A 27,509-nucleotide genomic window follows, 5' to 3' on the forward strand; every position below is an offset into this window, starting at 1 on the left:
AATATCATGAGCATCCTAATGGGCAAGTGTGCTGGCGGCTGCAGGATTTGTCCTGCCCACCAGTTTCTCATACTCAGAGTCTGAAAGGTCTCTGGATGTTGCTCACCCATCTCAGGGCAGGGGGTCACTGGATCAGCATCTGAACCACGGTTCAGCTCACCATGTGTCTGCTCTAGTGCTGGCAAATGAGAAGAGCTCCAGTAATTACTGCTATAGCTGTTGTGAGGCTTGGGCAGCTTGTTGGTCATGTTGCTGCCACCTGGAGTGCCCTGCCTATGGTGAGCAGGATTTGAGCTTGCATGTGGGGCCTGATATGACATCCTGTCCATCATACTTTGTTCTGGGGATGTGGCCACCTTGCTTTGTGGTTACCAGCCTGCAGTAGTGCCCGGAAACTCAGTTTGCTGCAGCCTGGCTTTTCTCACTCGTGCATTCCCTGCTCCACAGGTAACAAGTTTCATTATTTGGGCCTCTAAAGAGGACTCTGGCCAGGGAGGGTCAAATGGGCAAATAATATTTGAGGCATTTTCCAGCCCTGAGTCCCTCCTAATCCCACAGCTCTGCGGGGATGTGAGCGAGCAACTGTGTGTAGAAAGCAAGCCCAAATTGTGAGATGGGGAGGCGTGACACCCTGCATGACACCCTGCCATCCTTCCTCTCCCCAGCCCCTACCTGCTATCTCTTGCAATCTCTCTGATCTCCCAGCAGAGCTCTTGCTGCAAAGCCCTGCTGTACATTTTGAGGAAACTGGTTGCAAACAGCAGTGTGAACTGGGGCTTGCAATTCTCACTTTAGGCTTTGCACTCTCGACTGCTCCCTCCCGGGTAGTTCACACACTTTCTTGCGCATCACCATCTTTTTCTTAAGCCAGGCTGCCACTGTGGCTTAAATCTAGTCAGTCTCTTCCCCCAGAATGAGGGAAGGCAGCTTTGTGTAACTGCAGCACCCGATAACTGCTAGCTCCTCCTTGTCCCCATCGCCCCAGCACCATAGGAACATTGGTGATGTTGCTGTTGTGAGGAATGCCGTGTGCTAAACTGGCAAATCCCATTGCTATGGCAATGCCGTCTTCCCTTCCTGGTGCCAGAGAGGTCAAGTGACACAGCTTATCAATTCACACTGGTGCAAAGCAGTGTCCCAGCAGCCTCGCTTGTCCTCAGGGTTTCTGCTGCATGACCACCATATCACCGGTGAAAGTTACGCCAGCAGCAACAATAAAAATCCTGCCACGCTGAAGCAAAACAAAGTGTCCAGTGACCTGATTCCTGAGTGGAAAGAAGTTTCAGCCTATTTCAGAGCTTGAGGATACTTAGGTCTTGTGAAAGGCTGTCCTGCACGTCACTTGGGGACTGCTGGCCTCATGCCTGGATCATGAAATTATGTCTGTCAGGAGTTTGTCGTCTACTTCGGTTTCACAAGTCTGGGCTGATGCAATGATGCACAAAAAGGAGATTATTGTCTATAATTTATACGTGTACTTCACGGCCTTCTGAGTATGGGAGAGGCAGAGGAGACAGAGCTGGAAGAGCACTTGGAAGTCCTGGGATGATCTCTGATATCCAGGACAGCAAGGGTGCATGGAAGACTGGCCATCCTCTTGGCCAGTCTAGAAATGCAGGGGAGAAAGGCTAAAAATGCTGATGATAAAAGGAAAGCATTTACCCCAACAAGCACTGCAGGAAAGAAATCCTTCATAAGCTGGTGAGCTGCAACTGGAAGGTCCTGGTGTCATTACATGGAAATTGCAGGAGTCACTCAAGCTCTGTTTGACACTGGTGCAAACCTGCAGCTGCACCTCCCCAAGGGCTGGCCCTGCTCCAGAGTCTTCAGGATGCTTCTGGCAGCAGAAGGATGCCTGGCCAAGGGAGCTGCATCAACCACATGTGCTGGAGCTGAACTCCTCCTGATATCCACAGACCCCAGGCACTGGTAGTGCCCTGAGTCAGGGTGGATCCATAAAGCTGCTCAGATGCCTATCTCACAGCCACCCTGATCCAGGGCTGCTTCAGCCTCTGCAGTTTCTGTTCCCGTCAACCCACTCCAAAACAAGAGTTCAGGTGAAGCACTGCGGCTCCTCACTCTCCTCATGAGCAAAGTCCCAGGTGCTGATGCAGTGGAAAACAGCCAGCAGCACAGCACTAGCTCGGTGTGTGTTCCCAAGCCAGGCACTCGCAAGAGCTGGGGTACCCATCAAGGTCCTTAAGGGCATCTTGGTGGGTCACCTTAACCATGAGCATCCTCCTCAAAGGTACAGCACCATGCCATCTTCTCCACCACTGTTGGGGCCAAGGTGGAGTGCCAGGACCCAGTGTGCCAAGGCTCCTGCTGAATGCCTGCAGGGCCATTGCCTCTCTCCCGTAAAAGTCTAGTTTTCCTTCTGACAAACTGACCAGGTAGGAAATGGTCCCTCATGCCACCTAGTGCCCTGATCTGCTGCATCGATGCCTCTTGTCAGAGAACATGGCTGCTCATCTCACCTCTGCCTGCCCACCACAGCTGCCTGCAGCATAGGGCATACCAAAGCACGACCCCTGCAACACAGGGAGAAACCTGTTTCCAGCAAAGCTTTTTTCTGTCATCAAACAGTGCATTCATTAGCAAATGGACTAGGGAAGTGATTGTTCCCCTGTACCTGACACTGTGAGGCCATACCTCAAATACTGTGTTCAGTTTTGGGCCCTTCTCTAGAAGAAAGACACTGAGGTGCTGGAGTGGGTCCAGAAAATGGCAACAAAGCTGATGAAAGGTCTGGAGCACAAGTCTTCTGGGGAGCAGCTGGGGGAACTGGGGTTGTTTAGTCTGGAGGAAAGGAGGCTTGGGAGGGAACCTTATCACTCTCTACAGCTACCTGAGAGGAGGTTGTAGTGGGGTGGGGGTCAGTCTCTTCTCCCAGGTGACAAGTGATAGGACAAGAGGCAACAGCCTCAAGCTGCACGAGGGGAGGTTTAGATTGAATATTAGGAACAATGTCTTCACTGAAAGGGCTGTCAAGCATTGGAACAGGCTGCAAGGGCAGTGGTGGAATCACTGTCCCTGCAGGTATATAAAAGATGTGTAGATATGCTTAGGGACATGATTTAGTGGTGGACTTGGCAGTGATAGGTTAATGTTTGGAATTGATCTTAAAGGTGCTTTGCAACCTGAATGGGTCTATGATTTTGTGATGATTCTATGTCTTGGAGAGGGTTTCAAAGCAGTTAGGGCGCACAGGCAGGCAGATCCCCTGTGTGCCTTTCCAGCTGCAGCTGCTGGACAGGGAGAGGGAAGAGCCAGAGGCACTGGGCAAGCTTCCCCAGCAAAGCCAGGAAAGGGGCTGAGCTGTGGCTGGCAGTAAAGCACAAGTCCTGTGCTCAGAAAGTTACGTCTGCAAGGTGGGGCATTGGTGCTGGCTTCTTTATTCCTCTGCCTGCGGCCAGACCTTCTTGAAGTTCCTCATGCTGTAACCAGCACGGGATTAATCAAATCCTGCAGCAGGCCGGGGTGTCCCCTCCCCCTGCAGAGGCAAATGCTGCTTCCTGCAGCCACGTAGTATGAAAATCCAGTGTGCTGCCTGGGATGCTCTGCCCGGGCATGCTGCCTGGTACACCTATTGCTCAGGTCTGACACTGTTTTGATGTGACTAATGTTTATGTTTGTCTAGTGGAAGTTTCCCCCCAGCTTTACAACAGAAGCAACAGAAAACAAAACAAACACAGAAACACACCCTTCGAGTAACAGTGTCTACCACAAAGTTTTATGTCCTCGCCAGGGGTTGAGTCATGCTGGAGCCTGACCCACCGATTCTTTTGGATAGGCAATGCCAGGGTGCTGTGTTCAGGCAGAGGATGCTGGAAGTGCACCCGCATCCCATGTGGCATTGCAGGGTTCTTCATTGTGTCTGAAAGCAGTGGCCCCAGGAATGTGTGCTTTGGCCATGCTGGCCCCAGGAGGATGAGGGGAAGCCAGCCAGAGCATTCCCCACTGCATGCTCCTATGCCTCTACCTCTGCAAGGGCTCTCAGCCATGTCACAGGAGCATCCTCCTACACCCTCCCAATAAACTTTCTAATTTACAAGCATTTAAAAAAAAAAACAAAAAAACAAACAAAAAAAACCCATAAACATCCTTTTTTTTTTTTCTTTTAATCAGCACTGATAATGAAAGAAAGATAAATTCCCCTGATCCCAAGCTGAGGATAAAATTGCAGCAGAAATAAGGCTTCTCCCTACATGTGTCCAGCTGGAAAGGCTGCAGCCTTGCATGTCCATAACCATCTCAAAAGGGTGGTAGGGAAGGAGGGTTCCATCAGCGGCAGAGAGCCTCTCCCCTTCCTGTTTTGCAAAGAAAAAGGTAGTACAAGGTTGGCCAGTGACCTTGTTTTGTCTCATGGTGGATAAAGTACTTTACCATCCGCTCCCAGAGAGGATGTTCAAAGATGCAGAATCAGGTTCATATTGCAGAGCTTAAACCCTGGCAATAATTTAAGTCCTTGTGGAGGTTTGTGGGTGCAGGTCATCCTTCCTTCCCCACATCCCCAGTTATCAGCTAGTCTATAAAACGTGAGCAGTACAAAGCCATGCTCTTCTCCATAGAAGTAGTTAAAAACTGAAATCCAGGCAAGAGAGGTTCACTTCCAGCCCCAGGGCAGAGCCAGGACAGGAGGTGAGGTCTGGACTCCTGCTCCCAGCTTCACTGTGTAAGGCTTTGCTGCCCATGGCCATGCTGCCCTCCGCAGGGTCCCGGCTGGGGGCATGGTGCAGTGGCTGCTGGGCCTCTCCCAGCTGCGACTGGGGGATGTGGTTTCCTCCGGGGTCTTTACTCTTTCAAGGAATTTGGTGAGTCAGGAACAGGATCTGGAAAAGGACAGACTAGGGTATTAGTCCAGCTGAGAGCTGTGGGGATCTGTTTCAGCAAGCAGCGAAACTCTGCTTTTGCATGGAAAACAGACTTTTGAGTCCTTCCCATCTTCAAATTCCTGGGACCTGATGTCCCACATGATGCAAAGTTTGCAGCCAATATTTAACATCCCCCCCCTTTCCCATTCATCCCCCTGGCTGCCCCTTTTCTTCCCACCCCTCCTGCCATGGCCTCCATGGGGGCTCAGGATTGCCTGTCACTCACCCAGCGATGGGAAGAAGCAGTCCCCAGGGCCGGGGGGAGACAGGGGGGTGCCGGGCTCGGAGAGCAGGTGCCGGCCAGACTCGGAGGGCTGCCGGCTGGCCATGTAGGAGAGCTGGGGTCGGGGCCGTGGCTCCATGCTGGCTGAGGGGACCGCCTCAAAGACAGGGTTCTCAATGCCCTGGGCATTGCTGGAGGAGAGGAGAGGAGAGGATGTGAGAGGTGAGGATTTGCGTCTTTATTTCAGGAGCCTTTTTTATCCCAGGGGATAAAGCTGAGCGCCTGGAACAACAGGCAGGGCAGGGAGTAGGTTGAGGCAGTGGCACCTCAGGTGAGAGCAAGCAGGAAGCCTGGTGCAGAGGGGGAAGCTTAGCTGAAAGGCACCCTGGTTTCAAGTTCTGGAGCGTGGGAAGATGTGTGCCCTTGGCACAGGCAAAAAGAAAGGAGGCACTTCCCATTCAAAGGAAGTGAAGAGGAACAGTGGCTGCCTGGAAAAGGGCAGGATTCCAGGTATAGGTACCGCCAGCATCCCCTTTGTCCTAGTGGGCTGAGGATACATGCCAGCTTCAAGGGGAGGAGAGGACAGGGCAAAACCCTTGCAAGGTCCAGGCTGCAGGCAGAGGGGTGTGCAAGGAGGTTGAGGGGAGCTGGAAGCACGTGGGTTTCCTCACCTCTCCATCCTGACAAGCTCGTGAGCACCTGCCAAAGACAAAACGGTGTGAGTGCTGGCAGCATGGATCCAGGGTCAAACCCAGACCCACTGGCAGAACTTTCTGGTGGTCCTATCCATATCCAATTCCTCCTTTCTCTACATCCTTCACACCCTTTCCCCCTTCTTTTAGCATCAGCCCCTTCTTTGCTTCCAAATCTCCTTCTGCAATCTCCCACCTTGTTCACTCCCCAGCCTGGCCTCCTCCTGGCCTGAAACCACAGCCTGTGAAGGAGGGGGAAGGAGGTACTTATGCCAATGCACAGGGTGAGGTGAGTGCAGTGCAGCATCTGTGTTGCAGCCTGGTCCTGCTCGTGCCCAGATGCACCCACCACCTGCCGGTGACACCCTCCTAGGGCTCTGCAAAATGCCACCCCAGCATTTGGTTGCCCCTGTGTTTGTCCAGGCAGCACCCTGTTACTGATCCCCTCACCCCTTTTGCCACAGCCACAGCAGATTCTGCAGGCTGTGTTACTCAGCTGTGCTGGATGTCTGCATGGAAAGCATCCTGAGCAGAGATGCACAAGATTTGGCCCAGACTGTGCTGGTGGAAAGCACCTGGTAAAAATAACCTGTAGCTAACCTAGTCCAAGACACCCAGAAGCAAATGTCCCTGGGAATTTACTGTCCTTCTTGGATTAAATAGCATCCAGGTGATGCTTTGCAGCATAGGATGGAAGCTGCATCCCAGCCACAGCAAAATGGGTGCATGAAGGCATGTGGCTAGTCTTTTCAGCCTGAGATGGATGTTGAAAGCACAGTTCCTGTTCTCGTGCCGGCATCACACCCACTGCTGCTGTAAAACCCACTTCTCCAAAGGGTTTACTCAACGCCACATAGCCGCCCACTGAGCTTGGTGAGAGAACCCACAGGGCCCCTGGCTTGCCCAAGGCCTGATGAAATGGCTCTGCTAGTTAAGGTGGTGCCCCTTTCTGCTTAATTACTGAAATCACTGGGAGCCAAGCACAGGCAGGAGCTGGCAGCATCTTGGAACCATCTGTTTTTCTAGGGCTGTGTCAGTGTGGGGAGAGCTGGCTTGCTGCAGTCCTATTGCCTTAGACATATAAGGGGGTCTTTGTAATAAGGAGGAGAGAAAAAGCATGAATAATGCTTTTTTAATCGCTTAGAAAGCAAAGCTTCTATTTCAGATGTATGGTGGAAGGACAGGTGAGTAAATGAGCCAGCTCTTGCAGGGGATGGGGAAGAAAGGGCTTAGCAGGGAGGGGGCCTGGCAGCATCTTTGCAGTCTCCCTGGGTGCCTTGCAGGCATCAGTTACCCCTCCTATCCCACACTCCTCACCAGCAGCCTGCAGACATGGTTGGCCCTTCCAAGAACAGCTTTGCAGGAGGCATCTGGCAGGGACCTCTCTTTGGACCACCTTAAACTGTGCTCATGGACAGCTGAACCAGCTGATCCCAGTGGGACACATCCCATCCCATAAAGGCCACGCTGACACAGCCCAGGAGATGAGATGGGTGTCCTTGCAGGCAGCTGGCAAGGGGAGGGTACGTACGTCTGCTGCTGACAGCTTGTCTCTGCTTGTAAATCAGGAGCAAGATGAGGGGCAGGCAGAGGATGCCCACGATGCAGGCGCCTGTTGCCAGTGCAGCGGCTGTGATATCTGCAACACAAGAGGGCAGAGCTGGAGTGCGTGATAGAGAGAATTCACCTTACACTGCCGTGGTTTCCTCAAGCCATACCAGAAGCATGGGGCAGGACTGGCATTGCCCCATGCCTGGTACTATGAGGCTTTAACACACATGGGTGGTCCATTCCTAGCCGGGATTCATGTTCGGGTGCATTGCTGGTTCCGGAGATAAGCCCTGAGGCATCAGTTTTGGACCTTTACCAAAATCCTCCATTGCTGGAGGACATCCCAAGGTCTCTCTTTGTGCTTCTAGATATGAGGAGAGAAGCAGGAGCCCTGATAAAGCCCTTTGAAGTCAGCAGAAAGGCTCCCAGCAATTTCAAAGAGTGCTGATTTCAACCTATGGCCAGCTTGTCAAAATCAGGCTGCCTCAAAGTACTCAGGCATCAAAGGGCTTGCTACCCAAGCAGTACTACCCATAGAGGCTCCCCAGAAAGGCTGGCAGCCTTGCAGGCATGTCTGTGGCCATCAAGGTCCAAGTGGGATGGCAGAGTCAAGGGCTGCCTAAATCAAGAGTAAATTCAGCTCAAGCCTTTCTCTTGCACATCCATGTGGGGAAGCAACTTCTTGCTCCATGTGTGTGGTCTGGAGTGGGGGTAGATGTTTCCCCTTTTCTTTTTTGCCTGACAGGTCAGGGTGTCCCAGTGCTGAGGGGTTGAGGCAGAAACTGCTACCCATGGGGAGCAGGGGGCAGTTTCCCATGGCTGGGCTGGCCTTAACCATGCTGCAAACCAATTTTAGCAATATCTGCCCATTCATTACCCCAGCAAACAGGGGCAGACAGAGCAACCCTCTGAGGCATCACCTGCCTAGGCATCTTCAGCATTTTGACATTGTCTGTGCACTCAAACAAGATTTGGATTTCCCCTGCTGGAGCATCTCTGCCTAGGGTGAGGGGGCATGGGCTTGTGATGGTGGCAGGGAGTTGCAAGAGGTTCCTGCAACTCTTTACCTTTCTGTCCCTCCCCATCTGCTCATGGCAGCAGCCACTAAATCCCCAACCATGTTTTGCAGGGCTCAGGTGATTTATCAGGTGATCAACTAGGGTGAATGATCCCCACAGGCTTCAGGGCAGTCATGTCCAGGTGATGGGCCAGAAGAGGCTCTCCTCAGCCTCAGGATGTGCCTGTCAGATGCAGCCATGGGGACAGCCTCAGAAATCACTCTCCCACACCCGACTGTGAGGTTGCATCTGGACACTGGTGTGTTTACAGCAAGCAGGCATCCCTAGGGAAAGACATGGGTGAGCAGAGCATTGGAGAGGTGTTTTTTTCCCTTTACCTTTGCTGGTGGCAGTATGAAACGTGCAGTTTTGAAGCCCTCCTCTGCCTGTGGAGCAGAAAAGCATGTTAAATCTCAAGTGATTTGCTCAGGTCCCACATTGCTCCTGATAGCTGTGCTTGCCTTTGCTCATCTGTGAGAAAATCAGCCCAGAGCATCCCAAAAGCAAGAGTTTAATCCTGGGAAGCTTACACCAAGATTCCTGCTGCAAGACCCCTTTTTCCTGATGGCAGCAGGGCCTGGCCCTGGCCATGCAGGCTCTGGGTTTTGTTTTTTTTTTTATCTAGAAGAAAAACTCTCTCTCCTAACACTGCAAATCAAGAGCAGGTGATGCTGTCCCCTCTATCTCGCACCTCCTGGGCAGCTCTCCTCACTGGGCTGCTGCCCTGAGGTTACCCACAAGCCCTGCATCCCAAGCAACGCTTGCAGCCCTCACTCAGGCTTGGCTGACCAGCCAGCTCCTTTTATGTTGAGGTTTGTTTTCCTCTCTTCCAGAAAGAGGTTGAAGAAGATCAGTGAAACTATGTAGCATGGATTTTATTGCGTTCCAGCCTCTTGATTTATTTTTTCTTTTTTTTTTTTCCTTTGAATGTTCCAACGCTCTCTGGCCCTAATTCAAACCTTCAACATCTGCTGCTCCTTGACTCTTGCAACATGGCTTTGGCTTTCAGCATCAGCTCGCCCTGCCTCCCCAGCCCTGATGCTGCACCCTAGCATCCCCCACAGCCCTTATCTGCCTCCTCACCCTGACACACCCCAGCATGGATGCATGGCTGTCAGGGGCTCCCCTTGCCCTCCTCACCTTGATGGATCTGCAGCTCCACAAAGCCGTGAGCAACCTGCAGGGTGTGGGGTTTGCCGTGCTCCCGCCTGGCCTCCACAGCGTAGCAGCAGTAATTCCCACTGTCCTGCAGCGTCAGGTTCATCACCACAATGTGAAAGGCACCATGGTGGTCTGGGACAAACTCCACCCCATGATGGCTGGCTTGCCCCCCAGCAGGGGATTTTTGGGTGCCATTGCCTGGCAGCTCATGGTGCCTGCCCAGGTCATGGTGTAGCTCCTTCTCAGTGACGTTGCGGATGTGCTTCTTCTCAGAGCAGCTCTGGTCACCGTTGCTGCTGAAGTACCAGGTTTTGTAGAGCAGGTCATGGCGGTCAGCAAGGGGACCACTGATCCGGCAGGTCAGGGTGACATTCTGGCCCTCAGGGCAGATGCACAGTGAATATGGGGTGGTAATGAGAAAAGCTGCTGGTCCTCCTGCCAGGAAGAAGGCACAGCAGATGCGTCAGACCCTACAGTCCTGGGTTTACTCTCAGTTCGTAGCACAATGGGGATCCTTCCCCAGACACGCACTGCAAACCCATCACCTATGTTGGCAGAGGGATGGCTAGGGGCTGCAGAGAGCAATCAGCATCAACACTAGCCTGCAGGCAGAGGGAAAAAAAATTCACCTATGCCCTTAGGGCAAAAAAACTCATGAGCTCCCCATATCCCAAGACAAGGGAGGTGGGAAGCACAGTGTGAGCCCTTTGCTTGCTCTGTAGCAACATCCCAGCAGGGCTGGGAGCAAAACTTCACCCTAGAAATACACCCTGAGAGAGAGGCATACTTTAAATGTACCTGAGCATCAGCCTTATAATAGCAGCAGAAGTTCACCCAGGGCCAGCAGAGCTGGCAGAGGTGTGGGGCAGGGAAGCAGGTAAGGGGCACCAGAACCTCTGCAAATCATGCAGAGGATGAGGAGCTAGGCAACAGGGCACAGCTCGTGAATGAGGAAATACAAATGCTGCTGAGCCAGCTGCTAAGGAAAAATAAAAGAGGGGGAGAAAATACAAAAGAAAACAGCGCAGAGGAGCTCATCCCCCGCCCCGAGATCAGGCAGGGAGCAGGTCCCACCCTGCTTGTTTTTCAGCCCTCGGGAGGAGAAGGGGGAAGTGGCCAATGCTGACTGTGAGGAGCTGCTTGAAAATGAAAACAACTTGCAGAAAGAAATCCCTGACCGCTGCTGGCTATGAAACACAGGCAGGAGGCCTGGCAGAGACACAGCAGCCAGGGGCTTACTGGTCCCATCCCAGCATGCTGGTGGAGGGTACTGGTGGGTAAGGGAAGCTGCTCATCAGGCGAGAGAAAAAAGCAAAGACAGGCATGTCTTTGGTGCTCTGGCCCCACCACTGCTTTGTGTTTGCAGAAATGCAAACATCACTTTCGAAAGCTGAAGTAAAAGCAGATTCTGGGTTCATTTTCTTTAAAGTATTGGGAAAACACTGTTCCTGGAGCTGGTTTGCAACAGAGAAGATGGTATGAAGCAAATGTTCTTTATTTTGGTAACATCCTGTCGTGCCATTAGCTCCGCCACTGTTTCGCTTTGAGGTTTTTCACTTGCTATACTGAGCGGGCATCAATCATAGGCAGGGTGTGCTGTGCCCGCCTTCCAAGCCATCCAGCTGGGTGAGAGGCTCCCCATCACCGGGCTGCCAGGAGAGCATCCTCCTCAGGGCAGGGTCACCGTGTCACCGCCCAGCACAGGGCTCTGCTTGAGAGAATGAAACTGAAAACGTCCCCCATGACTTCCACCTCTCGTGGATATTTATGGGTGTTAGGGTGACAGTATAAGGACAGCTGTGAAGGCTCAGAGTCCCAGCAGCCTACATGAGGGTGCTTTGCAGAGAGAGGGTGCTGTGAGGATGGCATCTGCCCCATCAGACCCCCCTGGTCTGCAGCATAGGGTGCCGAGGAGGCCTCCGGAGCTGAGGACAGTGTGACATTTGCCAAATTGCTCCAGCTAATCACACTGGCTTCCTGCAGGCACCTCAGCCTGCTCCCCGTGGTGCATGCAGCAGGATATCCCCAGGGCTGTGCTGGGGCAGAGGTTTGTGTGGCCTGAGCTCAACACTGCCTAGTTTGTGCCTGTTTTCCAGCCCCAGCTGCTCCTCATCCTCGGATGCTTCTGGGGCCAGGATGCTTGACTAGGCTGCCTGTGTTTTGGCACACAGCAGAGGGGGTCCCCCACCTCCTTGCCAGTGCACTGAGCACAAAAGGCACCTCAGATGTGTTTCTCAATACCTGCCACAACGGGAAGTGCCCCATTCACTTCGGGGTTCCCCAGGGAGCCAGAGGAAGGGAAGCCAGGGCTCTATTGGAGGAAGCCACACTTCCAACACCTTGCAGAAGTATCTGCAGGAGTCCTGTTTTCCACACACCCCCTCAAATAAAGCGGGGCCATCCCATGCATCCCCACACAGCCTGCAAACCTATGCCTCACTGAACCATCCAGCCTCCACCTCTGGGGCTTGATAGGAACAGTCCGGATAGAAAGTCACCACAGCCCACGCTTTTGGCAGCGGAGCCCTGCCACGGGGAGGGGCAGAGGTTAACCACGTGTGCGAAGCTTTCAGCATTACCGACTTCCCTTCCTTCTCCCAGGCAGGGGAAGGCTTCCAAAAGACGTCAAGCGGAGGAGAAAGCAGCTGGGAGAGGAGAGCTGGCAAGGAACAGTTTGCCCCATAGCAGTGCCAGGGGGGTTGCTCCATCCCCAAGATGTAAAGAGGCTTTAAAGCTGTGCTAGATGCCAGATGGTACCCAGAGGAAATACCTTCCATCAGCATCTTTGCACTAAAATTCATGGATCTTAATCTCCCTTGGGGTGCTGTGGATTTCTTCCATGCCCAGACCCCAGGTCTGGCTCCATCCCATCCTAGTTGCACCATTCCCTTTGAAGTCAGTGCTGCTGGCAAATGCCAAAATAAAGTCAGATGCCCGTCACTGCACATCTCCAGCTGAGAGAGCCTGGACCCATCAAAGTCCAAGCAGAGAGCTGTTGTCTTGCCACCATCTGGTAAAGACAGAGGAGGGCTCAAGTGGGTGCCAAAAGTGCCCCCCTTCCTCCTTGGCACCTCAGTGTCTTTGGCTCTTAGCTGCAGCATTGCATCGGTGCAGCATGGAGCCTGGTGCAGCTCTGGTACATGCCCAGTGCCAGCATCACTGCCTAGCTTGAAACCTGTAAACTCTCCTTCCAGAGAAAATGAAGTGCAAAAAAAGTGCTAATGCCAAAGAACCTGTGTTGCTCTGCCAGCCAACAGCTTAAATAAAACAGGATTTTATGCCAAATTCCGGGTTTGGTGACCAAAACCCTCTCCTGGCCTCTTCTCCTGACTTTGGTCCCCTGCTCTGAGAAGCAGGTGGTTGATTTACACTCCTGTGACTTACAGAAGTGATTTCCACATTATGCCACCTCTTTCCACTCCAGGGAAATCTGGGTTGGAGGGCTGCAGCCTCTGGGGGAGCTCAACCACAGCAGTGGAAGGGGCTGTCAGATTGAGAGTGACTGGTCAGCATCAAAGTGAGTAACCCAGCTTTAATTCCCCCTGTGGGAGCTTTCCTAACAGCCTCACATGAAAATGCCACAAGGTGTCATTATGTTTCGGAGTTATCAGCCAGGTGAGATCTGCAGGGGCATCCATACCTCAGCACAAGTACTTAGAGCAGGAAAGAAAAAGGAGAAAAGACTTACTGAAGATGCTTGAGACACCTGTATGAACGGCTCTCATCTCCTGTACCTGAAGGAGCCAAATGGCTTTTTTCCTGCAGAGCTGCACCCTGGGTGCATCATCCAGGTTACGGGGAGAGCAGTCTGGAGCTACTTGCACTCACTGGAGGGTCCTACCTTGCTCCTCTTCCAGCACGGCTTGGCTCGGGGATGGGATCGCAATGCTGAAATGTGGTTTTGGAAAGCCAGGCTCAGCTGCCATCCTTTGGGTGGAGAGGTGCTACTTCTCTGTCCACCTACCTGCCAGCGTCCCCAAACCACATAGGAGGTGGATGCCTCCAAGGACTCTTACTTCTCCATCAAGCCCTGCTAAAATTAGCTGGGGGTTCAGAAAATTTTGGTAGGCACAGGGTTGCACAAAGCTCAGTAACTCTGCCACCAAGCTCATGTTGAACATCAGAGTCTGAGGTGGGTGCTTTGCAGAAGGCTTGATGTTCAGTCGCAGCACCCTACATGGATAAATGAAATAATCCAAAGCCCCACACTGATGCTGAAAATCGCTCCTGGATGTTGAGAGATGCTCAAATGAGATGCAAAGCAAGTCCACACTAGCCTTGCTGTCCCAGAGGAGAAGGGGCAGTGGGGGTATCATTTCTTCCTGAGGATGTGCTGACAGAAATCCTGGAGGTGATCACTTTGTCATCCCAGGGCAGAAGGAGAAGCCAAGCCCAAGAGGATGCTCATCCCCTGCTTGCGCAGGGCAGGGTGAGACCACAGTGCTTCCCAGCTTCATTCTCTGCTCCTTCGTCCACAGATGAACTGCAGTTTTAACTGCCACCGCCCCTGTTCCACTGTCCAGCCCCGGAGCCCCGCTACGGAAACGCTGCCCGCCAGGGCTGGTGCAGAGTCAGGCGTGGAGCATCCCTTTCACAGCGGCGCGCCCGGGGAGCACCGCCGTGCCGGGGCAAAGCTCCCTCAGGAGGGGGGCGGCACTGCCAGCTCGGAGTCCCCAGCGGGTGGCTGGCGGGGACAGGGGAATGGCTGCTTTCCTTCCACACATGTTAGATCAAAGCAAAGGAAAGCAGGGGGGAAAAACAGTCCCAGAGTTTTAAAGCAGCAGCTCCCCTGTGGCCCCTAACCCCCGACACAACTTATCGTGTGAAAGGCTGGCTTGACCTCCCCCCCCCCACTTTCCAGCCCACAGTTACAGGGTGCGAAAGCAAATAACCCCCCAAACGCCCGAAACTCCTTGTGCCGAGGCACAGCCCTGTCCAGGCGAGCGCAGCAAGGAAAGTTTCGCTGGGCGGGGAGGCGAGGAAAGCAGCAAACTGGAGCTTACCGTGGGAAGCGAGCAGGCAGAGGGCGGCGAGCAGCAGCCCGAGCCTGGGGGCTGCCGACTCCATCGCGGCTGGGGCCGGGGATCGCTCGGCTCCGCGGAGCCGCCCGGTCGCCCGCCCTGAGCAGCCCAGCAGCGCCGGCAGGGCTGGCGCACACAGGAAATTTCATTGAGACTCTGCGCGCAGCCCTGCGGAGAGCTGCGAGCACCCCCAGGAGGTGAGATGCTGCAGGGCCCAGCGGGGGGGGGGGGGGGAACACTTCAGTCCCAGCCGCTTGGGCTGCAGCGGGTGAGTCTGCCGGGGTTTTAATTGCAGAGTCGGAGGGGGTAGCTTAGAGCAAGCTCGTCTCCTGCATGCGTTTTCGGGGTGCACAGGAGGTAGCTGAGGAGGATGCTCACCGTGTCGGACACATGTAGGTGCTCAGCCAGGAGGGGCTGGGTGCTGGTCCCCATCCATTTCCCGGTGGGAGCCGGTCCCCTGGGGGCAATCTCCAGCTCACTTCATTAAAGTGCACTTTGCTTGTAACTAGAGTTTTTCTGTGTTTGTGAGGATTAAGTGGGCAGAAACCCTCCTGGGATGACGGGAAGGCAGGTACAGGGAAGGGTAACTCAGAGAGGTTAGGGGGAAGAGAACAGAGTTTTGCATAAAAAGGGGAGCAAAGCATCCCCCTCCTGCAGCCTGTTTACACAGGGGGAGGCTTTTACTCTGCCCTCAAATTGCAAAGCAGCACTGATTAACAAAGGAGCACTGTGGGCTGATACACAGAGCTGAGCTTCGAATTCAGAAGGCACCAAAAAATCTCCATCTGCAGCTAAGGGCCAGTTCTTTTCAAAACAGTGTTCCCTGGAAAGTGGAGCCTGGAGACACATGGAGGTTTGCAAGCCACAGGAAGATTTGCTTCTAACCTCCTCTGAATTTGGAGCATGCCATGAAATAGAAAAGTAGCTAATTACGCGTGGCTTTGTGGTTTTTACAGCAAACACATTTGTGATGCTTTCGCCAAAAACGTAACCCTTGTCTAGCTGGAAGAAATGTGTTGCTGGAGAACATGTAGGCACAAAGTCCAGACACTCCAAATTGTATGTCATCCTGAGATCCCATATCTAACCTGAGCCCTTAGGCAGGGTGGCATGCTTTTGTCACCTCTCTGTCCCCAGGTGTGCCACCATAGTGACACATCCAGAAGACAGACTTCACTGCCTATGCAGGGCCAGATACAGCTGGAACAGGGTCAGGACAGGCTGAGGCTGACCAGCAGTGAAACTGTGGTCAGCAGGTAGATGACAGGGCCTGCAAGAGGTCAGTCTGGTTGTCCAAAATGTTCATTTTTGCTCCTCCCCGTAGCCATGGCAGCAACATTTCTGGGTATTTTCCTTCCTACCATGTTGCCATAATCAGTAACAACAACCAAGGTGTCCCTAATGTCAAAATGAGGACTCATCATGCCTCCTCCAAAGGCAGTGAGGCATGATAGGGTTCAGCCTCTGGCTTTCCGTCTGCCGTGGGCTACTCCCAGTTGTTACCAGCAACAGTAAAAACTGGGTGAAAAGGAGAGAGATTCTACAGAGACATGCTTTGCTTGGGAACAAGGGTGTGATTTAATCTCTGTATGTTTATCCCTGTACCAAATGTACCTGTACCAATGGCACATTTCATTTTGAGCCCTGCATCCTGTTCGTGTCTCTTAGCAGGGTTGAACCCATGTTGGTCATTGACCTTGACAGATCCCGCCTTCCCAGCCAGCTCCAAGTATTGCAGTGCTTAATGTGATGTTCCCATATTCCACAGGCTACCACAACAGTGTACGTCACCGTCCTGGATGAGAATGACAACGCACCCACTTTCCAGCAGCAGCTCTATGAGGTGACCCTTGATGAAGGCCCCTCCACGCTCAATGCCACGCTCATCACTGTGCAGGCCCTGGACCAGGACGAAGGACCCAATGGCACAGTTACATACGCCATCACTGAAGGCAACATCTTGGACACTTTCCAGATCGACAGTGCCACGGTCAGTAAGGTAGCCAGCCCCATCCTGGACATATCCCTGTCCCACTCCCTTCACTCCTGGCCGCTGTCCCCTTGCCTTACAGGGGCAGATTCGCACAGTGAAGGAGCTGGACTATGAGATCAGCCATGGGCGCTACACCTTGATTGTCACTGCCACTGACCAGTGCCCCATCATCTCACGACGGCTGACATCGACCGCCACGGTAAGGACCTGCCAGCAGGATAGCAACACCACAGCCTTGGCAGGGTTGAGGAGCTCTTCATGTGAGCAGTTTCACATTTCCTTCCCAGTGGTCACCAGTTGTTTTTCCCAGCTGCAGCCAGTTTGCCCAGCTGCTGTCACTCCCTCATGGTGAGTTGCAGGCATGCAGGCAAGGGACGCTCCTGAGTAAATTAGCCCAATTATTTCATCCTGCAAACACACAAATAGGAGAAATTCCCCAAACTGCTTTTAAGCTGCGTTGTGTTTTCTCGGACCTTCTTGCTCGAATGGACAGTAGATAGTACAGCATTGCCATTGTATTAAGTTCTGTTTCGTCTTTAGCTTCTCAGATTATTTATCTGCTTTTAAAAATCCTTTTTCGTTCCTCTAGCCCTTTTTTTTTTTTGTTGATTTTCACTATAACTCTTCCATTTTTTCTGGACCATGGTGCTCAAAGTGTGGGGAGCTCAGACTAACAGGTGCAAAACACATGTTTTGCAGGAATTCAATAAACCGATTTCGTGGTTGGTTGGGTTGGTTTTTTTTGTGTTTTTGTGACCAAAACCAAAATGTGACGGGTTGTATGGCAAATGTTGTCCATGCCTAGATTGATTTGGGAGTCTTCAGGTGGAAGGGATAGGTTAGATTTTCTATCTGGCTCTCTATTACGGACCGTTATACCTCACCCAGATATTAAGCTAAGCTCAAATAAGGAGATAGGTTCTCGAAAGGAGATGATAAGTTCTTGTGTGTGAAGGAAAAAAAAGAGAAACATTTTTCTCACTTCTAAAGGGAGATGCCAGTGTGGCAGATTTCCATGGATAAAGTCCCCACAAGTCAGGCAGCGCTGTGCTCCAGTCTGGGCAGATGGGAAGCCTTCAGATTTGTGCATTTGATGCTGCTGGAGATACTTTCCTGGCCCAGGGAAACTGCAGTAGAAACCTTGAGACCTGGGGTGTAACTGCCGACAGGAGCAGCAGCAGCTGATGTGCTGAAGGCAAAGGCAGAGCTTTCCCTGCTCTTGGCCCAAGAAAAGACATGAACTTGGAAACCCCTTGAGCACAAGTACTGAAGCTGGAAGGGATAGGAAGCACCCTCCCTACACAGCCCAGGGAGTTTGTGCCAGCACCATATGAAAACATAGCTTTTAGGAGGAGGTTTGGTGATTGTTTAAGATCCCAAGTGATGAGAAATCCATCACCCTGATAAGGCATGCCAGTGTTTGTTTGTTCCACTGCTAGGAAACAGCAGAGACTCAGATATACTCTGCTGTAAATATTAGATTTAGCCAGTAACAAATGCCCATCTGAAGGATTTAACTATCCTTTAACTCAGGAGGTCAGAAAGTTCTTAATTTCCAATATCTTTCTTGTAACCACCGAAGCTCAGCCTTTTACTAGCCACTGGATACTCTCACTCTCAGGCAGCATTTCTCCACTGTATAAGTTCCCTGAAACAAAATGGATAACCCTCTTTGCAATGCAGTATAATATAGGGCTATATATTATCTTCTATGTAGTGCGACTCAGCTAAAAAGCAAAGCTCAAGTTCATTGGATCCCGAGCTTCGCCAGCAGGTCTACTCTGTCCTAAAATTTTTTATACTTTCTCCTTCTGAGATCTGTAGCATTGATTTATAGCCAGCTAAGTGTGTCATAGGAAGGGATGCTAAGCGGGGAAACACGCCAGCTGCGTTGGTGGTGGTTTGTGTTGGAATATGGATGCAAGCTGGAAATCTTTTGAAGTTTACTCAGCACTAGGAATGAAGCCCTTGGTGGAGGAAAGAGAGTGAGCAAGTGTGCAGCTGGCTGCAGAGATTGGGTCTCTCTGAACTCGTGGCTTTGGTGATCAGATCTGTGTCTGTGGTTTTTCTCTATCCAGTCTGGGTTTTGGGATGTGGATATTGAGAACTTTTGTGTTGACTTCTCCATCGTGGTTGAAAAGGGCCCCACCTGTGTGCAGCTGGAGTTTCATAATGTCACTGTAAGAAGGGCATAATCAGGAATGAGGAGTAACTGAATCTGAGTTGTTCTCGAGGACTGTGAGTTGGGTGTTTGGTGAACCCAGCAAAGCCAGAAATACAGGAAGTATTTTGCAGTGTCACCTGTCCATGGTTTCCCATGCTCCTGACCAGCAGTCTCTTCCATCGCTCTCCCCTCAGTGCCCTCCATGCTCTCCCCCTGACTGCAGGTGCTGGTGAACCTCAATGACATCAATGACAACTGTCCCACTTTCCCGCGGCCCTACGAGGGTCCCTTCGATGTCACGGAGGGGCAGCCCGGCCCACGCGTCTGGACCTTCCTGGCCCACGACGGTGACTCGGGACCCAGCGGGCAAGTGGAGTACAGCATCGTCGCCGGGGACCCCCTCGGTGAGTGGGGACATGTGGTACCGCCACTCCTCTGGCTGCCCCATGGAGGAACCTGGCTTGTGGGAGCGAGGGCGGAAGTGTTTCAGCAAAGCCATCCTCCCTCCCAGCGCTTCTGCAGATTCAGCCTTTCAAAACCAGGAAATCCTATTTTGAGCAACAGGAAACTTAACCTGTTTGTGGCCGGCCAGGGGTTGGCCGGGGCTTGTGCAAGGGAGGGGGAAATCTGCTGAACAATAAAGGCAAACAAAATTTAAAAGGCAAAAATGCAGAAAAAGAAACTGAGCTGGAAGTGCACAGCCCTGTCCCCTCACTCCTGTGGGGTTTGCAGGGCGTTTGAGCATTGAGTTGCTTTGTAACCCCTGGCTGTAGCTCCATGCACACCAGCACCCCAGAGGAGGTGGCAGCATAGCCATGGGCATCCCTGGCCATGGGGACATAGGGCTGTCCCTCTGTAAGCAGGTGATGACTTTAGCCCAGGGTGTCTGGAAGGCAGAGCCCAGTCTCATCTCCCACCTGACTCAGCTGCAAAGCTTTCCAGAACAACCAGGACACAACCCCTTGGCTTGGGGCAGTCCATGCCATGTAGCCCACCCTGCTGTGGCCATTTCGTGGCAAGGGCAGGTGCCTGGGGACCTGTTGACTTCTTCAGAAAGGCTTAGTCAAGGCACAGGCATGTCTTACTTGGCTATTCAACCCATCCCCTGCTCCTGCTGGTACCTGGGGGTGCATCCAGGATAGTCCTGGCTGCCACAGTCCTCCCAGATCTGCAATAACAGGCTATGGTGTTGTGCCAAACCTGCCGTGGTGCCTGTCCCCTGACTCCAAAATAAGCCATTCCCTTAAAAAAAAGGGCCACTTGCAGCAGCATGGCTTGAGGCAGGGCCCCTCTGTCTCCGGCAGGGGAGTTTGTGATCTCCCCAGTGGAAGGGGAGCTGCGGGTGCGGAAGGATGCTGAGCTGGACCGTGAGAACATCCCCTTCTATAACCTCACCATCGCTGCCCGGGATCGGGGGGTGCCCCCCCTCAGCTCCACGGTGAGTCCTCTGGAGCAGTGTAATGAGCTGCAGGGCGCCATCTCCCATCCTCAGCTCCTTCCCCCTGGTCTCTTCCTTCACTCTCCTCCCTTCCTTCTCCTTCCCCTTGTCCCTGGGGCTTTCCTCCCCCAAACCATAGTAGGCTGAGTGGGAAACCCACCTCTTAGCCAGGGAGGGGGCAAAAGAATGATGGGAGGGATGGAAATACATGCCATGTGGCTGCACTGTTTCTCTCCCTGCAGATCCTGGTGGGTGTTCGTGTGCTGGACATCAATGACAATGATCCTGTGCTCCTCAACCTCCCAATGAACATCACCCTCAGTGAGAATGCCCCTGTCTCCAGTTTTGTCACCCGCGTCCTTGCCCGGGATGCAGACCAGGGGCCAAACGCTCTCCTGACCTTCGACATAACAGCAGGCAACACAGAGAATGCCTTCTACATCAACAGCACTGTATGGCCCCAGGGGGGTGGGATGCTGGGACATGGAGGGTGGGCACCCCTGTACCTAGAGTCCTGCCTTCCCTGGGCGCCCATGGATGCTGTCTAGCATCCTTGCCCTGGCCAGAGGTGTCCTGGGAAAGCACTCCTCTTGTCCCTTGTACCTATTTCCTCCTTTTTTTCTTGGTAGAGTGGCATTGTCTACGTAAACCGCCCACTGGACCGGGAGCAGGTGGCAGAGTACAGGCTGACTGTCACAGTGAAGGACAACCCTGAGAACATACGCAATGCCAGGCGGGTAATTATGGACACCGCCAGGGCCTCCAGCAGTGCAGGTGGCAGGGCAGGTGGGAGAAGGGGCTCCTGCCGTGGCCAGAAACAGGCAGGAAATACCCCCAGTATTTCCAATAGAAGCTACATCCCTTAAAAAACATCCAGGGGTCACAAAGATGGGGCTGCAAACCCTTCCACAGCAGATAACTGGACCAGTAGGATTTAGGGCAAGTCAAACATCCCATGTTGATTCCATGCAACAGCAGTAAACATCACAGAAGGTCAGACAAATTCGGGCTGGAGAGCTGGACAACCACAATGACACCAGAGCACCTTTTGACTCTGCCAATATGTCCCACGCATCACCCTTCAAGCTGCAGGCTGGGAAGGGATGCCCAGTCCTGGGGTGAGGATCCCTGCAGACCCTCCAGGGGTGGTCTAGGGAGCACAGCATCATGGCCGCACAGGACTCCATCTTTGACCAGCACTAAGCAGGAGGTGGGAGAGGTGGGAGGTGAGCTCAAGGAAAGGACGTTGCAGTCATCACCCTCTTGTCCCTGTTTTCCTTTAGGATTTTGACCTGCTGGTCATTTCCATAGCAGATGAGAATGACAATCGCCCTCTCTTCACCCAAAGCTCCTATCAGGCCGAGGTGATGGAGAACTCATCCCCAGGTAGGTTTTTGCCTTCCTGTGTGGCTCCTGGACACTCACTTTGGGGATGGGCAAGGGGAGATGTCTTCTGGACATCATGAAGGAGACATGATGCTGATCAGGGACAGGTTGCGCATCAGTGGAATGGGGATGCTGAGTATGAGGGGGTCCTGCTGACCAGCCAGGGAGGTCAGCCTTGAGGACACTGTAGCTTTGCTGTTGGAAAACCTTCCTGGCAAAAGTCAAGCACAACCCTGCAAGAAATTGTCCCCATTTGGGAACTGCTTGGCTTCAGGCAGCAAGAGGCACCTGCAGTCTGAGTCGAGCCCTGGGGACAGCCTTGAGGCCATCAACCTGCCCAGCATCCCTGCAGGTGATGGGGTGCCATCCCTCCATCATCAGTACCTGGAGCCACCTTGTTCTCGCTGTTAGGGATAAAAGAGTCCAGCTTGTCAAGGTAGATGTTTCCCAGCCAAAGAGTTAGAAATACTCTTCTTTTGTTTTTTTGCCTTCCTGCCATTTAAATTGCTCCCTGCTCCAAGGCCTCAGGTATCTCCCTGTCCCACCATCGAGGGACATCCCAGGCAAAGGGTTTGGGTGCCTTCAGGTGATGCCCTCGGTGGCAGGGTGCTGGTGCTGCCCATCTGATGGATGTGTCTGTCTGTTTGTTTTTAGCTGGATGTTCCTCTGCCTCACCTGGGCCTCACGAGTCGGTCTGCAAGGCTGCAGCAGCTGCCCCCCCATTGCCTCGTGCCCTGCGAGGCCCCACTCTGTCACCTCCTCCATCCATTCATTTCTGTCCCTCATGCACCACCGGGATGGGAGGGGGCTGTGGGAGGCTCCACGGGGAACTGATACCCTCCCTAACCCTTATTATCCCATCCAGGGACTCTGGTCACGGTGCTCAATGGACCCATCCTAGCTCTGGACAGTGACCAAGGCAGCAATGCCATAGTGACCTACCAGTTCTTGGAGGCGTCCCTAGACTTCTTTGTTATTGACAACAGGACGGGTGGGTGACTCATCAGGTCCCTGTCCCCAGCCCAGGACCACCATATAGCCATGGGGTCTGTCACTGGGCTTTTCCCCTTCTCCAGGTGTCATTTCGGTGAAGCCCGGCAGTGTGATAGACCGAGAGGCTTTGCTGGACCCTTGCCTGGAGTACACGCTGGTAGCTCGTGATGTAGGGGGGCTGAACAGCACCGCCAGCCTGGCAGTGACCATCCTGGATGACAATGACAACCGCCCCATTTTCCAGCCAGCGTCCATTACGGCACGGCTGTTGGAGAACAGTCCCCCAGGTCAGGAGAGGGCTGGGGCTGGGTGTGAGGGTGGGTGACAGGGAGACTTGGGTGTCCCCCTGGGACTGTGAAGATCCAGCTCCCAGTGTCGGGGCTCACTAGGATGGGGTTGAAGGGAAATTTTAAAAGTAACCTTCTACATTACAGTATTTGCCTTGGGACTGCGGGCTTATTGCTGCTGCCCTCCTCCCTTCGCTTAAGAGGGCTGTGTCCCCCCTTTCCAGGCTTCTCCGTCCTCCAGGTGATGGCGACGGATGCTGACAGCAGCCTCAACCAGCAGCTGGATTACCGGATTGAAGGTGGTGGCCAAGACAAGTTCCTGATTGATGCCACCACAGGAGTGATCCGCGTGGCTAACATCAGCATCGATCGGGAGGAGCGGGATGCCTATCGGTTGATGGTGGTGGCTGTGGACCAGGGCACACCAGCACTCTCAGGCACTGCCACTGTCAGCCTCTTCATCGACGACGTCAACGACTGCCGTCCTGAATTCATCAACCCCATCCAGACGGTTAGCATCCCTGAGTCAGCCGCGCCTGGCACCGTGGTGGCTGAGATGACTGCCATTGACCGGGACCTCCACCCTCGCCTGGAATACTACTTGCTGGAGATCGTGGCCCGCGATGACACAGATGCAATAGTGCCCGGACAGCAAGGAGTGTTTGCAGTGGATTTTAGGACAGGTAGGAGAGCAGGAAGGGCAGTGTGGGCAGCTCGGACCCCTCTCCTTGCTTCTGCTGCTTCTTCTTCTCTGCCTGGAGGTAGGTGTCTGAGGCATGGGGAGATGATGCTCCCCTCCTGCCTCCCCACTCTCGTCCTTTGACTGCTCTGTCTCACCCTGCCCTGTCCTCTCTCCCCAGTCAACTGACTTAACTAACCTGTTTCTTTCCTTTCCGGCTCTCAGCCCACCAGGTTTGTCTCTGTCTGTGCTTGTTTCATTCTCTGTGCCATCCGTCACCTCCCTCCATCTCACCCATCTCCATGGCAGGCAGCCCCGCAGTGGGCTGGGGGCTGCTCAGCCTTGGCAGACCGGATGCTGGCACCCTCACTGGGGGAGCAGAAGGGGCACTCTGGGGTAGGTGGTGGGCTCTACCCTTGGGGAAGGAGGTCCAGGAGCTCCTCACGTCTGTTTTGGAAGCACAGAGCTGACTCAGGAAAGAAAAGCACCCTTGTTGGAAGTGATATAGTACAAGACTCTTAAAGGTACCTGGATGCTGAGCCTAACATAAATGGGATCATGCAAGGCAGCAGCAGCAGTTGCTCCCAAGCCCCTCATCTACACAACCCAAACCCTTACCTGGCTAAGGCAGCATAAGAACCTGTTAGCTGGGCAGCAGGGAGCAGGCAGGAAGGCAGGAGGCGGAAAGCAGGGGGAGGGAAGTTATCTCCTCCTGTAGCTATTAAGTGTTTTCCCTGTTTAGCTTTTGGGGAGAGGCAGGAGAGCAAGTGCAGCAGAGAATGCAGTAGTTGGCTGGTACAGACCAGTCTGCTGAGGGTCCCCAGTGTGGGCGGTGCAGGCACCACCTGTGACACCCATCTTTTTGGGGTTCCCAGGAGCTGTGAAAATCAAAAGTCCCCTCAACCGGGAACTGGTGGCCACCTACGAGATCACCATCTCCGTCCATGACAATGCCAGTGAAGTCATCGACCGCTCAGTCAGCGTACCCAATGGTAAGCATGGGCTCTACCCAGGGAGTGCAGGGTCAGGGCTGGCACAGCCTTTCCCAGTGCAGCTTCTGAGTAGCTGGCTGCTCTCCCACCTCCCTCTCTATTCTGAACAGCAACATTTCTAGTGGGACCAGTCTTGGACCAGCTCCCATCAGTTTCCGGTTCTCCTTTAGCGAATGGCCCTGACAAGCCAGGGCTGCACTGGGGATGGAGAGGGCTGTGTGCCCATAACTGTGCCATAGGAGACACCCATTTCTTCATTACCATCTCCATCATGTCTTGCCTGCTCCTGGTAAATTGAGGCCTGCATGTGAGAAAGCACACAAAAATCAGGAGTAGGTCTGAAGTTGGCGTCCCACAGCCAGCTCAGGGCATAGCAGCTTTACTGATTGTATTTTTTCTTGATTAACCAGCACCATTTAGTTTTATGCTTGCATCTTTACAACCTTCCTTTCTCCCATTTTTGATTCCCTTTTTTTTCTCACTTCCTCTTCCTTTTCTCTTCACCTGTGGTGTCCACCATGGCCACAGCCAAGCTGACAGTCAATGTCTTGGATGTCAATGACAACAGCCCCCGCTTCCGCCCCTTTGGCGTTACCTATTTCACTGAGAAGATCCTGGAGGGAGCCACGCAGGGCACCACACTCATCTCCATCTCAGCAGTGGACCCAGACAAAGGTGCCAATGGGCAAATCACCTATGAGCTGCTGAACCTCTCCCCGGAAGGCTACGCCTGTCTTGAAGACCAGTCGGCGGGTCGGTGACCTGGGGAGGGGGAGTCTGAGGCAGGTCAGTGGCCTGGGGCAGGTGTCTCATGTCAGGGTCTGACATCCTCTAGGGAAGGTTGTGGCCAACAGGACGGTGGACTACGAGGAGGTGCAGTGGCTGAACTTCACTGTCCGAGCTTCTGACAATGGCTCTCCTCGCAGATCTGCTGAGATCCCTGTGTACCTCCAGATAGTGGACATCAATGACAACAATCCCATTTTCAGCCAGCCATCCTACCAGGTGAGCTGGGGTCCCCTGTTCAAGTCCATGTGGGGCTGAGCAGTGCCTGCCTGGTGAAGTCAGGCATAGAGCTAGGGGATTCTCCAGGGTCACCACCTCTTCCCTCTGCCTGTGCTTGAACCATGTGAAGAAGATGGTCAACCAACCAATGTACTCTGAATGTGTGAAATCTTGTTCTGGGCCCAGCTGTGCCCACCCCTGGGTGCCCCTCTGTGCCCTTGGTTACTTCCTGCTAAAAGTGTAAGTGATGAAACAGCCAGTCCCGCCTGCTCCCTTTGCTTGCAGAAAGCTGTCTTTGAGGATGTGCCATTGGGTACAGTCATCCTGAGGGTCAAGGCCACAGATGCAGATTCTGGGCAGTTTGCTCTCATCCAGTACAGCCTGGGAGATGGAGAGGGCAAGTTCGGGATAAATCCCAATACGGTAAGGAGCCAGCTGAGGCTGGAACAGGGGGGAGAAAGGGAGGGGAGGCTGACAAGGTCCCACCTTGTTCCTTGCTCCCACACCTCACCTTCTGCCCCTTCTCAAGTACCAGCTCTGCCAGATGAGGTCCACCTGAAGGTCTTTATGTGCTGCAGGGTGACATCTACATCCTGTCAGCCCTGGACCGGGAGAAGAAGGATCACTACACACTGACAGCTGTGGCCAGAGACAACCCTGGGGACATCTCCAGTAACCGTCGGGAGAACTCTGTGCAGGTAGGGTTCTCCTCCTCCCGCCACCCCTTGTGAAGGTGGTCACCAGCAAGAAGGTGGTGTACCTCAGACTTTCCTCCTCAGCAGACTAGTTGGTCTTTGGGAGGAATCAGGCAGAAGGAAGAGCAGATGGCTTCAGTGCTGTGGGGTGGATGGTGCAAGGGAATTTGTGCTTGCAGGGACAGCATGTCTGCAGGAGTGGCAGGGGAGGGTGATGCTATTGTCTGCAAGTGCTCTAGCGTGAATGGGTGCCCCAGCCACAGCAGCCCCCATTGTTGGAGGCAGGAATTCAGCTAGCAGAACCAAACAAATAGCAGGAAGGGCACCACAGTCTGGGAGTGTAGCCCTGGGTCACAGCAGGGGTGCAGCCTCCAGAGCTTGCCTAGCCATCTCCAGCCTCACGTCACCAACTGGCTGTGCTTTGTCAAAGGTGCTGATCACAGTCCTGGACATCAATGACTTCAGGCCCCAGTTCAGCAAGACCCAGTTCAGCACCAGCGTCTACGAGAATGAGCCAGCAGGGACATCGGTGATCACCATGACTGCCACAGACCTGGATGAAGGGGATAACGGCATCGTGACCTACAGCATCGAGGGCCCCGGAGCTGGTAGGTAATGGTGGTGGGGTGCTCTTCCCCAGGAAGGAGGGTTATGATGGAGGAGACATAGGGACCAAGCCCACACCCCATGTACTGCAGCTGTTTTGAAGCAAGGTTGTGCATGCACTTCCAGGAGAAAAACCGAAAGTGTAGAGCTTTCGGTATTGCTCCACAGTACCCAGTTCTTCATGGTGTGGCATGTTATGGCTTCATCCTGCCGCCCACCCTTGCCTTATCCTCGTTTCCCCCAGCACAACAGTGCTTTCTCTGTAAATGTGTCTTGGAGCAAACTCACTGCACACTTCAGAGTAAAACTAAAAAAGGCTAGAAGGTTTTGGGTGGATAGTGATAGTGCCTGAAATGCAGTATACCTCTGCACACTGAGGAGTGATGGGAACCCGGCAAAAGCCAACATAAATGTAGAGGGGAATGGCAGAATATTCACTTTCCTGAGACCCATAGGCTCCTCTGACCACTGCCTGGGCAGGAGTAAAACATAGCTAGGGGTGGCCTGAGAGCAGGGCCCTTGGCACTGGCACATATCAGGGATATGGCAATGGGCAGGGATGCTCTGAAAACCCTGAGACCACCCACATGCCCACCTCAGATGGGCAGCTCTGCTGCATCACCCCTTGATGGGGATTTCCCAACAGTGAGGGGTGTGCTTCAGCTGGTATACTGGTTTCTGACTACAATTT

The 27,509-nt window shown here is 53.3% G+C and overlaps 2 protein-coding genes across 12 annotated transcripts in view; one reads left to right on the forward strand and one right to left on the reverse strand.

The window, feature by feature from the left end:
* CDH23 (cadherin related 23) overlaps positions 1 to 27,509 on the forward strand; it is a 207,946-nt gene that overhangs the window by 173,553 nt on the left and 6,884 nt on the right. For 2 of the 11 annotated variants that reach the window (XM_061447964.1, XM_061447864.1), the window contains exons 37-52: positions 16,349 to 16,570; positions 16,653 to 16,772; positions 18,961 to 19,141; positions 20,042 to 20,175; positions 20,418 to 20,627; positions 20,805 to 20,912; positions 21,459 to 21,561; positions 22,427 to 22,552; positions 22,638 to 22,841; positions 23,066 to 23,524; positions 24,396 to 24,512; positions 25,041 to 25,265; positions 25,348 to 25,517; positions 25,803 to 25,940; positions 26,096 to 26,215; positions 26,643 to 26,820. In XM_061447964.1, coding sequence (XP_061303948.1) covers positions 16,349 to 16,570; positions 16,653 to 16,772; positions 18,961 to 19,141; positions 20,042 to 20,175; positions 20,418 to 20,627; positions 20,805 to 20,912; positions 21,459 to 21,561; positions 22,427 to 22,552; positions 22,638 to 22,841; positions 23,066 to 23,524; positions 24,396 to 24,512; positions 25,041 to 25,265; positions 25,348 to 25,517; positions 25,803 to 25,940; positions 26,096 to 26,215; positions 26,643 to 26,820 — 2,815 coding nt within the window. Of the gene's footprint in view, positions 1 to 3,748; positions 4,079 to 16,348; positions 16,571 to 16,652; positions 16,773 to 18,960; positions 19,142 to 20,041; positions 20,176 to 20,417; positions 20,628 to 20,804; positions 20,913 to 21,458; positions 21,562 to 22,215; positions 22,553 to 22,637; positions 22,842 to 23,065; positions 23,603 to 24,395; positions 24,513 to 25,040; positions 25,266 to 25,347; positions 25,518 to 25,802; positions 25,941 to 26,095; positions 26,216 to 26,642; positions 26,821 to 27,509 lie in introns of those variants that run through there. The other 9 variants (XM_061447855.1, XM_061447871.1, XM_061447936.1 and 6 more) reach the window with 9 other exon arrangements.
* VSIR (V-set immunoregulatory receptor) lies at positions 4,134 to 14,692 on the reverse strand. Its single transcript, XM_061448009.1, has 7 exons — positions 14,563 to 14,692; positions 9,539 to 9,994; positions 8,737 to 8,784; positions 7,321 to 7,428; positions 5,769 to 5,796; positions 5,101 to 5,288; positions 4,134 to 4,832 (listed from the first exon to the last, which is right to left on the reverse strand). Exons 1-7 carry the CDS (start codon positions 14,624 to 14,626, stop codon positions 4,795 to 4,797), a joined length of 930 nt encoding a protein of 309 aa, XP_061303993.1. The 5' UTR covers positions 14,627 to 14,692; the 3' UTR covers positions 4,134 to 4,794.

The sequence above is a fragment of the Pezoporus flaviventris genome, unplaced genomic scaffold, assembly GCF_033815535.1.
Source record: "Pezoporus flaviventris isolate CSIRO_AGI_PZ_B2104156 unplaced genomic scaffold, CSIRO_AGI_Pfla_v1 ptg000001l, whole genome shotgun sequence".
Classification (NCBI taxonomy): domain Eukaryota; kingdom Metazoa; phylum Chordata; class Aves; order Psittaciformes; family Psittacidae; genus Pezoporus; species Pezoporus flaviventris.

Excerpts from the sequence above, each read along its gene's own strand:
- VSIR (XM_061448009.1), bottom strand. The coding sequence starts at position 14,626 with ATGGAGTCGGCAGCCCCCAGGCTCGGGCTGCTGCTCGCCGCCCTCTGC. Across the intron at positions 5,289-5,768 it reads GAGCTTGTCAGGATGGAGAG|CAATGCCCAGGGCATTGAGA; the intron begins GTGAGGAAACCC and ends CCTCTCCTCCAG. Across the intron at positions 4,833-5,100 it reads CTGCTTCTTCCCATCGCTGG|ATCCTGTTCCTGACTCACCA; the intron begins GTGAGTGACAGG and ends GTCCTTTTCCAG.